An 11412-nucleotide genomic window follows, 5' to 3' on the forward strand; every position below is an offset into this window, starting at 1 on the left:
CCTTTGCCACGCACATTATTCACACCGAGAGCTCCATCAAACTCAAATCAGGGATTTCTTGGAGTGGCGCTCGGAACTTAAGCCACTCCCATGTTTTTGTGAAATATTTTCAATGCCTTTGAGAACTTACAGCTTAAAATCCGTTCATGCGGGCATCCATTCGGCGATGCTTTCAGGCGCTACCTTGAGAAAATCGCCAAAACAAGCAGGACTTTACTTGCAGAAGCCGAAGAGGAAGATAAATACTGCAAGAAGTGCAAAACATACAGATGTCAGCGATGAGCCTTTTCACTGACATTATGTTTAGAGCAGAATTTTCAGACATTTTAGCTTTGTGTCCATATGTTCCAAATGACGATGATGATGATGATTGAAAACAAAACTCAATAGTTGCATAAAACCTCTAAAGGAAGTTGTGATGTCTTGATGCAAAAAAGGGAAAGAGAGGTGTTGCTGAATGAAAGTAGCGCTGGCAGAGTTTGTGGTCCTGGTCGTTCTTCGACAGGCTTGTTTGCTCGGCTTTATTTACGGAGACGGAGTGTTGAGCTGGAGGCGTCCAGTCAGTGGGCCAGTGTGCAGCTCTGTGCTCATTTTCTTAGCAGCACACGTGTTTCAGAGAAAGACAATGTTTGAACAGGTTTGAAGGAATGTTATACTACATACCTGAGTCAGACAGCGACACACACACTAACACACACACACACACGCACACACACACACGTGTTCATCGGCTTCATATGTGGAGCAGGAGAGGAGCGGTCGAACACCACTGTACTGGTGATAGTGCCACTTCAGTTTTTACCCACTGTGTGTGTGTGTGTGTGTGTGTGTGTGTGTGTGTGTGTGTGTGTGTGTGTGTGTGCCCTGATAGCCCTGTCATGACTTCATCCACATTTTAAGCCTACACACGCATTTCATCACACACCCCAGTGTCAGGGCCGCCCCCGCTCCACACAGAGGACCTTCATGTGAGGACGGAGTCACAATCAGAGGCTGTTTCAACATTTCAGCTTCATTCAGCTCCGAACACGTCGTGTAAAACTGGACTTTTCCGCAGAGGAAACTGAGATGCTTTTGTTTTGTTGCCTCGAGACCAGCAGTATCAAACATATGGTCCGTGGGCCAAAACTGGTTTCGTAATGCGGACCGCCAAACCACCAAACACTTCTAGAAGAAAACGTTGATTTTATAATAAATGTCTTAAAAGCACTGATTCAACACAACACCGAGACCTGAGCTGAGAAGTCTGAGACGCTGCCATGAAAGCTAGCTGCCTGGTTGCTAACAAGCTATTAGCCTCAAAGTCATACTGTCAGGGAGGGTTTGTAAAAACACCCAGAATGCAACAGCTACATGTGAAGGTTTTTTTGGGAAATTTCACAGTATTTAGCATCAGAAAGTTTCATTAAAATTGGCTTTATGTTGAGAATATAGTCATTTTCAGTTTTGATTGTTTGGTTTCACAAAAATACAGACACTTTCATCACAGTCATTCTTAACAGGTAACACAGTGCGGCACAGAGACAGTTCCTTTCCACGCTGGTTGATCAGGAACCAAAACCAGACTAAAAGACGGTTGAATCAAAGGGAAACGTCGGCGAGCAGCTGTGACAGATAGCGTTCAGCGTGTAAAGAGCTCAGGACTTTCTTTAGCAACACATCAGAAGCGTTGAAATGTCAGAGTGACGTGTTGCTGAAGAGGAAGAAACTTTTCTCAAATGTCTGAACAGCTGATGGTTTCTAACAGAGAAGAGAAACTTCATCTTTTAAGTAAAGGTCAGTGTTTAAAGGAAATCCCTATTAGCTCCACTCAGTGTGAAGATATCAACAGTGGCTCCGTTCTCTGCTCTTATCTTACAGCAGGAAAAGGAAAACTCAAAGTCCCGTGTTAATGAGACGTCTGAGGATCGCTCTGGATGTGTCTGGATGCTGCTGCTGCTTCACCTGCTCCCACTGACTCCCGGCAATCAAAGAGTCTCCCTTTGGGAGTACAGCGTTGTCTTCTCTGTGTGACGTCCTGATGTGGCTACATGGCTCCACTTCAACCCACTCCAGCTCACTTCTAGAGGCTCCTGATCGTTAAGGTGAATCTGTTCTTTGTTGAGGTTCTGATCAGAGTTCGAAGGTTTTGAATCAATATTTGGGTATCAGACAGACCCGCGAGAACCTACAGCCTCAAAGCAAAAGAAAAGCTCTTCTGAATGTGATTCTTTGATCGTGATCAATCCCCGATCTCACTGGACACAATGGCAGATGACAGCTGTGATCGAGTTTCCAAACATATCGCCAAACATTTGCAGTTTCCTCAAGTCTCACGCCAATCGCCTATGATTAGTTTCAGTGAAACAGGAAGTCAGTGACAGTAAAAGAGTCATTCTGCACCTTCTGCTCTTCTTTATCAACCGTTTCCACCCCAGACCTGATGACACTGATTCTGCTTCAGAACGACCAGACAGACACAAGACCTGAACATCTCTGGTTCCACTCCAGAAACATTTTAAAGAAATGGAACTGCTGCAACATTCTGAGTAAAGCAAGAAGCACTCATCGGGATTTCAAGTGGAAATTGTAGCAACCTTTGTCCTAACTGGAGCTGCACCAATACCACTTCTATAAAAGACAAATCACTGCTTAGGCCTGTGTATAAAGTTCAAAATAACTTTTTTTTTAATCATTATGTATCCTGTCTTATTGATATTTTACCTTTTATTGTATTTATCCTGTGTATTATTTTCTGTGCGGAGCAGCAGTGGAAACGAATCCCCCTCTGGTATCATCTCAGCATTTCTCTGCTATTCCATGTAACACCAGTGGTTCTCTGTTTTGGGACTGTGGGAGGAAACCAGACTGAGAACATGCAAACTCCACACAGAAAGGTTCAGTCTGGCTGCCAGCTTGATGGAAAAGATGTTGGAACATATCAATCTATCCAGTTTTTTATTTTGGGAATTGCAGATCCAGTTATAATAAACCTCCACCAGACAGATTTGAAGAGATCTGTTCCTGGCGTCTGGGCTGATCAGGATGTCAGCAGCAGAGTGAAAAACAGCAGAGAGAAGCAGCTGAGAGGGTTTACATCTGTCTTGTTGAATGTGACAGAAGAGTGTTTCCATGCTGCCACCTGCTGTCAGTCTGGAGCACTACATCTGTTTTCTCACAAACTGCACAAATTCCAAACCTATTTTTACTTTATTCTATCCAGTCACGCATCAGATCTGGACATTTCCCATTTATTACATCTTTTCACATCAAAAAGACCAAATAACATCAGCTACAGTGATTTGAGGCCGCTTCACTTGATCTCCCGCATCATTACAGAACATTATGTACCATTTCAACTTTTATTAATTTAAGGTAAAACACCATTGCTTTGTGTTTTCATTCACCCACCCACAGAGAAGACCTTGTATAAAAAAGCAGATATAAAACAGTGTGATCACAGCTCCTCTCTGGCTTTCTGAGAGTCCGCGACGGACGCCGCTTCCTTCTTCGCTGCAGCTTTTACTGTCTTTTTGGCCGCTGGTTTCGAGTCCTTTTTGACCACCTGCTTGGTTTTTGTTTTACCCGTCTGTTTGCCGTCGGTTTTAGCCGCAGGTGTAGCTTTATCCGTGGCTTTGGCCTTTGCCTGTTCTTTGGCTTTGGCCTTTGCTTTGGGGGCAGCTTTGGTTTTAGCCGCCGCCTTTCCGCCGGGTTTCGCCGCCGCTTTGCCGCCGGGTTTCGCCGCCGCCGGCTCTTTGGACGAGGCGGCCGGTTTGGCGGCGGCCGGCTGCTTCTCGGCTCCGGTGTCGTCTGGCGGTTGATCCGCCGGCTCCTGCGGGGGACTGTCGGGTGCAGCTGCCGGAGGCTCAGAAGGCTCTGTGGAGCTGGTCTTGGTGAACTCTGCATTCACAGGGGTGGAAAACATCCGCAGCATGTCCTCAGCCTGGACTCTCTCCTGAAACAGACCAACAAGAAAAAACAGGGACAAGACGAGAGAAATAAATCATTATTCTTAAGCAGGAGAACACTGAATGAGTCGATATGGCCGTCCTGACCTTCTCCTCGTGAGCCGGATCCAGAGTGAACCACAGCGCCACGGCGCACCTCTGACCCCTGGTGACGGCCCGGACCCCGTGGGGGTTTTCCTTCCCGGCTCCGAATCCCACCACCCGACCGCAGCGGGGGCGCACCTCGGCCTGGGGGGGGTCCAGAACACGTTGAGAGACACGGCTGGCAGGAACTCTTCCTGAACCCTGACCCCTGACCCCTGAGCCTGTCCACCCGGGCTGAAGGAGACGCTGAGCAGACCAGCCTCGACAGAGATTGTCAGTGTTGGGGATCGATGGTGAGATCAGCCTCAGACTGATGGATACAAGCTGTAACACAAAGCTCTCTGCTCCCACAGCACCCACTAGTGGCTCTGCGTGAAAACTACACGGTGCTTTATAATCAAAGTGCCTTTAAACCTTTTGCTGAATGGGAAACAACACAGCCGGCTCGTTATCAATGTGCCGACGGAGGAGAAGCGAAGAAGCCGTCGGGCTGATCGCAGATGGATTTACCGTCACTGTTTTGGCGTCGAGCTCGGTGAAGATGAAGTCTCCTCCTTCAAAGTCGTCGTTGAGATACAGGATGGCGCTGCAGGAGAGACACACTGCAGTGAGTGGGCATGCGACCCTGCTGATGGCTCACAGAGCGCCGTGCGGCGTCCGGTCCGACCTGTAGTCCCGGTGTGTGTACGCCGGCGGCTCCTTGACGCACTCGTTGAGCTCGGACACCAGCAGGCAGTTGTCCACGTGGACGGGGTGGCTGAGGTCCTCGCGGTCCTCCTGCTTCTCTGGATCACAACACGAGGGGCTGCGGTGAGGATCCGGGACCAGGCGGGGCCCCGTGAGGCGCCGGCCGGGTCCGACTCACCGTCGATGGCGGAGCGGCACACCAGGTGGGAGTAGGAGAAGTAGAGCTTGGTCTGCAGGCCGAAGTAGGACTCCAGCACCTTCCTCACCTTCTCGCTGAGGTCGAAGAACAGGCGGGTGCTCTTCAGCGGGACCTTCCCCTCCTGCCCCAGCTGCCCCAACAACACAGATCACAGCAGTTAGAAGAAGCCGGGACTGGGACCGGGTACGGGACCGGGACCGGGACCGGGACCGGGACCGGGACCGGCGAGAGCCCGACGGCCTCCATACCTTGACGGCCTTGAGGACGGTGACGCCCTGGAACAGCTCGCTGGGGGAGTGCGGGGACGGGCGGCCCCGGTAGCCGTCGCCCTTCTCTGCAGCTGCCTGGGGGAGGAGCACAGTCAGAGGCCACGCCTCCACGGCGAGCGGCCGACGGCGGGCGGAACACTGACGTTGGAGAGGCGCTGAAGCTCCCGGCACTCGTCGTCGCTGATCACGCCGTCCAGCAGCACCCGCTGCGAGCCGTTCAGCTGCTGGGACGTCATGGTCACCCGGATGTCGTCGGGCAGCACAGCGCCGCCTGCAGGACGCAGCAGGAAGAGAGCGGAGCGGTCAACACCACCAGCGTCTCGCTCTCTGCTACGTCTCAGCAAACGGACGTCGTCTTCAACAAGCTGCTGACCTTCCTGTGGGACGATCATCTTGGCCATGTCCGAGGAATCCTTCTTCTTCTCTTCGACCAGCGTCTCGATCTCCTTCATCAGGTTCCCGATCTCCTCGGTGATCCTGGCTGCCGTCTCCCTGTCGGCTCTGAAACACACAGGAGGCAAGACGGCTCAAGCCTCCCACCAGCTGAGACGGTCGAACAAACAGGCAGGACAGCTCACTGCAGCCGTACCAGAAGGTTTCTTGAAAGTTCAAGATTGTTGTCATTTTCAGTCATAATTGTTTTTTCTGCATTTTTCTGGACACTTCCATCAAATATACTCTGCATCATAACAAAGAAAAACTTTAAGTTTAAATATAAAGGTTATTATGGCACTATTTTACCATTTCAGTCCACTCAAGAACTTACTGAGCTGTATGGTTTAGACTATCTTAAAGGCATATTCAAGGATTCTCCGCCGATTTCGTACAACATGGCCGATTTGCCATTTTTGGAGCGCTGCCATGCGCGGCTGCCTCCATGAGGACTGTGGGAGCGCGCACGTCAGCCGCATGTCAGTTTGTTTTCATCCGCGCAGCTGGAGCATCGTCTTTCATAGGATTAAAACACATCTGTAATCATGTCGGACTCTTCTTCCAATCATACATCAGAATACGATCCATAAAGTAGAGTCTGACATGTTTATGCAGCAGAAACACATCTGAATGGGATAATCAGCAGGTTACTGTCCAGCAGAAACTTCCCCTCGTCCTGATCAGTCCTAAATCCCTTTAGTGCTTTGAATGTCCGCCAACTCGTAAAGGAATCTCCCGGTAAAACAGCGTTTTGCCTTCTTTTGTATGGCCTCTCTTCTATCTGCCATCTCAAACAGTGTTGTTTTTTTGTGGCTAGCCATCTTCGGAGGCGCCGGGAGGAGCAAGCCGCTTCTGAATGAGGTGCTTTGGTCGCTCCCACTGCATCACTTCCTAAACAATGCTCTGCGCATGCGGCTTGAAACCAGAGCGGCACAGAGGCGGCGACTCGACATGATATGTCATCACGCAAACGTGTTCCCATATTGATTGGCATTATGACTGCTCAATTACGAGTTGGAACCAGACAGTTGTGATTGGTTCCAAGGATCCTCCAGTACACCTTTAAAGTATATTAAATAAATAAATCAGAGAACACACATGGTGGGGGAAGTTAACCTGCTCTAAAGTTTTTTTTTAATTAGATTCACATCAAAAAAAGACATTTTCTCAAACCTGAGAGGTAATCTGAGGAGCTCTCGGATTAAAAACAACTCTTTAATCTTACTTCTGTTTTTCCCGCAGTTTCTTGGGCATCACGTCTTCAGGAGTCCACGTGTCCTTAAAACAAACGAGACAGAAACAGCTTTTATTCAGAAACACTGAGAAGTAAAGACATGAGAAGAAGCCTGTGACTCACTGGATCCACGAAGGTGATTCCAAAAGCTTCGTATCCGAAGTAGAGCAGCTCCTTCTCCAGCAGGGACTGCTGGATGTAGTCCTTCACCACCTGGGGATCACAGCACACTGCTCAGCAGCAAGGCTTTAACTCCACCCTCAACGCCAGCAGCTGCAGGAGACGGGCTGCGCCACCTGCCGGGCCGGGATCGCCGCCGCCTTGTCCTCGCCCAGCACCACGGAGTAGTAGTTCAGGTTCTGGTTCATGACCACGTCTTCGGGGTGGAACAGCAGGTAGGTCTTGGCGCACTCGATGGCCTGCTCGTACTTCTCACCTGGACGGACGGAGAGGAGCAGAGGCCCATCAGGAACTCTCTCCTCAGGTCCCGCCCCGGACACGCCCACTTTTACCATATATGACCAATACAAAAACAAATACCTCACTGATCTTCTGCCTGCTGATCAATGGAGCTTTACGATCAATCGTGGCAGAGAAGGCACGGAAATTTCTTATTCTTTGAATTATTGATAGAACGAAATGTGGATTGTTGTGATCCTGCTTTGAATGGTAGAGATATACGAGTGGCGTTTCTACAGCTGTTGGGGTTTTAACGTGTTTTATTCTGCACCATTCAACAGTTTTAGTTCTTCAACTGAAAGAAAAGTTCATTTATCAATATATTGCTTTAAGTGTGATACAATATTTTTCAGAGCATACAAATAATATCTGATTTCAGTGTATTGTAATATACTGGAAAATATATAGGGAATGTATTGCCTAATATATTGAATATTTTCCATTCTACTGCAATATAATATATATATTTTATAGTAGCTTGCAAACCAAAAAGTTCATCAGCTTGCACTTCTTCTGATGGATACTGAGGCTCAGCCTCTACAGTGAGCTGTTTGCAGGTTCAATCCCCCACCTGTGCACATGTCAAAAGTGCCCTTGAGCAAGACGCTGGACCCAGAAGCGCTCCTGGTGGCGGAGTGTGAATGTGACTGAAGCAGTTCCACCTGAATGCAGCTGTTGCTGGTTTTTAACATCATGCAGTGGATCAACCGCCTGTGCCGGAGTTCTCTTGAGCAGCAGAAACATGGCCGCCGTCTCAGTTCACTGAGTGTTTCTCTCTGTTTCTAACCGCTGGTTGACGTACTGATGGATGGGTGGAGCTTCGCCTCTGCTCTTCTACTGATGCAGACGCTCAGTGGCTCCCAACACCCAGCGTGCAGAACTTGTAATTTGACGCCGGCCTCGCGCTTCCAGAGACTCACTGTTGTAGTAGGAGAACTGCAGGTAGTTGAAGTGAGACGGCAGGAAGTCGTCGAAGGGCTTGTCCCGCCCGGCGCTGGAGGCCAGCTCCACGGAGCAGTGCTGCTTACAGTTCAGCACCTGCATGTAGTGGTCTGACACACACACACACACACACACACACACACACCCGTCACTACCGGCTGCTCGGGGCGTGCGGGGCGTGCTGGAGCCCTCCTCACCCGTCACGGTCTGGAACAGGTCGGCGCTGTACTCCATGTACTGGTAGCCGTCGTAGCTGTAGGCTCCCTCGCACAGCGCCCTGCACTCCCGCTGGGCGGGGAAGTAGCGCTCCAGCGCCGCCTCGAAGCGCTCCGCCGCCAGGCCGAAGGAGTCGTCGCTGTAGAGGCTCTTCCCCAGGAGGAACTGGGCCTGCGGAGAGACGGGAGCGGCTCCGTGAGCCACGGCGGCGGCGCCGGCGGCGCCGGCGGCGGGGGAACGGCCGGTGAACGGGCTCTCACCATGTGTGTCGGCGTCTCCAGGTCTTTGAAGTCCGCCTCCTGCACCCCCGCCATCATCCTGTAGTAGTCCAGGTTCTGCTTCATCTCCACGTGGGTCGGGTTGGCCTGGAAGAACGTGTTGGCCGCCGCCACCGCTTTGTCCAGCTTATTGATCTGAGGAAACAGACGGCCTGCAGGTCAGTGACACCATCAGGATGGAACAGTGGTCTCACACCCCCGCTTCAACCAGCGTGGAAGTCTTTCGGTGTCCAGCATAGGGCAGACGGGCCCAAAATTTGGTCATCATACAGTGTCCAATCCGGCCGACAGGGTGACGTTCGTTCAGATCTACTGACAGGAGTTGCTGTGTTTGGGATTTGTGGAAAGAAGTTAAATTTAATCGACTCTTTTCATGAAAACACTAAAACTTTTAAACTGTTTCAGCTGTTAAATCTCCGGTCAGGAGCTCTCTGTGGCCTCTGGACTGAGACGGCCGCGAGAATACAACACTTCAATCATCTGAGAGGGAAATTCTGTGGTTTTCTTTGAGTTTAAAGCATGAAAATCTCCATGTGTGCAGACTGCTCTGAGACGTTGCATAACTGCTGGATCTGAGGTGCAGGAGCCTTTCCTGGCCTGTTTTCATCGTGGTGCGTTCAAGGTCCTGAAAACCCACATCTGAAGTTCACGTTTCATTGTTCTGAGCTGAGAGATTCGGAGTTGTTCCGAAGCTGCTGCGCGCTGGGAGACGCGCACGGAGCGCAGGCAGCAGCCTGGAGCTGTGCGTCCTGACTCCACCTAAAGACGTGGCACGGCCGCCTGTCTTTCCGGGGGGGTGGGGACACCCAGTTACCCTGATCCACAGCAGAGCGGCCGCTTTCCACCGCCAGAGGCCGGAGCTGCGCGAGCGGCCGGGGGAAGCCGGGTACCTTGAAGTAGGCCACTTGCAGGTAGTTGTAGGGAGTCCGCTTCTTGAACTCCAGCTCCACCTCCTCGCTCACCAGATGGAGAGTTGGAGACCCGAGTTTCTCCAGCTCGCAGGAGTTCACGCAGTCCGCCCGCTTCAGGATCCTCTGAAAGAAGCCCAGGTCCTCCACGGACCCGGCCCCGGGCACCGGCGCCCCGGAGCCGAACGCCGTGCTGTTGGCGCAGCCCAGCCGGCACTGCGCCTTGACGCCGCGGACCGTGGCTTTGTTCCGCAGAGCCTTCTCCATGTTGAGGATGACCGACAGCCAGTCCCCCCGGTAGTAGGCTTCCACCGCCGTGTCGAAGAGGAAGTCGTAGGGCTCCAGCAGCACGCGCGCCGCCGGGACGGAGTTCTCCTGCGCGCGGGACGCGGCGAGCAGAGCCGCGAGGAGCGGCAGCGCGTAACGGAGCTCCATGCTGCTGAGAGCGGGCAGAGGCACCGGGAGAGGCACCGGGAGCCGGCGGCGGAGGCGGCCAGGGAAGAGGGAGGAGGAGGCAGGAGGCAGGAGCGGGGCTGGAGGTGGGGTTTCAGCCCCGGAGCCCCCCCTCTCCCCTCTCCCCTCTCCCCCCGCGCGCCACGCCACCACATGCAGTCCAGCACACAGCGCACCAGCCCTCCTGGTTTAGAAAAGTCTTATAACACAATATTAAGTCCAAAAAAACTAAACCCCCTCTGCTCCTGAGAGGTTCTCCCACTTTTCCAGGGCCGGACAAACGTCCAAAAGACGCCCGGGGGGAGAGCCTGGTGACAGAGACCCCCCACTGAGCAGAGAGGGTTTCTCACATTACACTTTGCTTGTTTGTTTGTTTTTTTCCCCCATTGTTTTCTACAGAAGTGTATTATCTGGTAATTACGAGGGAATGTAAAGTAAAAGAGAGTAGAGTAGAGAGTTACTTTATTGATCCCCAACTGGGAAATTCTGGAAAGAAATTCGTCTGTTTTTCCTGAATTATCCACATATTTATCTCGTTATTATGAGAAAAAATAAGAGTGAGGAGGTGGGCGCTGCTTTCGAACCAAGTCTCCAAGAATTCATGAGGAACAGTGAAGCCTTCTGCAGTGGAACATGACCCATGCAGGTTTTAGGGACACAGTGACTCGGTTTGTCTCTGCTTCTGTCCCACTGACTCCTAAAACAATCCTGGTTTTTTATTTTTTCAGAAAAATGTTTCCTTTAATTACAGGATAATTCTGTGGTTGATAAGTCTCCTTCTCTGAGTCTGGTTCTGCAGGTTTCCTCATGTGGAATTCATAAAATCACCGTGTCGTTTCTGGGGCTGTAGAAATACATTTCTATTTAACTGATTGAAAACAGGCCCCCTGTTTTAGAGGTTTTTGCTTGATTTCCTGTTCATCTTATTGTGATTTTCTCTTACCTGTTGTCAGACAAGATGGAATAACAGTCAACCAAGATTTCAATGTTTATTTACTTAAAATTATTTTCAATGAACATCCAAAATGCAAAAAAAAAAAGTTCCTTTTTTACGTTAAAGCATTGTGTAAACAGGGACTCACAGTAGCTTTATACTTCAGAATCAAACAGTTGTCCTTGCTAACAGGTACTTCTGAAAATGAGCCTGACGGGATTCATCCTACATGCAGAACAGACACCAAACCAGAAGTTCACAGAGAGGAGTCACTGACCTGGTGAGAGACCTGGGAAGCTACATAGTGTATTTATTTTGAAGAAAACAGCATGCTGGTCACAGTGGTGTTCACCATGCTTCATGTCTCAGA

At 50.7% G+C, this 11412-nt stretch overlaps 1 protein-coding gene across 1 annotated transcript; it reads right to left on the reverse strand.

Moving 5' to 3' along the window:
* Positions 1-2947: 2947 nt before the first annotated feature.
* Positions 2948-10158, reverse strand: p3h1 (prolyl 3-hydroxylase 1). The gene is made up of 15 exons (XM_030092741.1): positions 9638-10158; positions 8730-8882; positions 8451-8640; positions 8232-8363; positions 7149-7288; positions 6976-7065; positions 6844-6896; positions 5560-5687; positions 5330-5457; positions 5166-5261; positions 4897-5047; positions 4699-4816; positions 4542-4617; positions 4035-4175; positions 2948-3934 (listed from the first exon to the last, which is right to left on the reverse strand). Exons 1-15 carry the CDS (start codon positions 10088-10090, stop codon positions 3437-3439), a joined length of 2547 nt encoding a protein of 848 aa, XP_029948601.1. The 5' UTR covers positions 10091-10158; the 3' UTR covers positions 2948-3436.
* Between the last annotated feature and the right edge of the window lie 1254 nt (positions 10159-11412).

This window comes from Salarias fasciatus, chromosome 5 (genome assembly GCF_902148845.1).
Source record: "Salarias fasciatus chromosome 5, fSalaFa1.1, whole genome shotgun sequence".
NCBI lineage: Eukaryota > Metazoa > Chordata > Actinopteri > Blenniiformes > Blenniidae > Salarias > Salarias fasciatus.

Excerpts from the sequence above, each read along its gene's own strand:
- p3h1 (XM_030092741.1), bottom strand. The coding sequence starts at position 10,090 with ATGGAGCTCCGTTACGCGCTGCCGCTCCTCGCGGCTCTGCTCGCCGCG. Across the intron at positions 7,289-8,231 it reads GCAGTTCTCCTACTACAACA|GTGAGAAGTACGAGCAGGCC; the intron begins GTGAGTCTCTGG and ends CCGTCCGTCCAG. Across the intron at positions 5,262-5,329 it reads AGCTTCAGCGCCTCTCCAAC|GCAGCTGCAGAGAAGGGCGA; the intron begins GTCAGTGTTCCG and ends CTCCTCCCCCAG.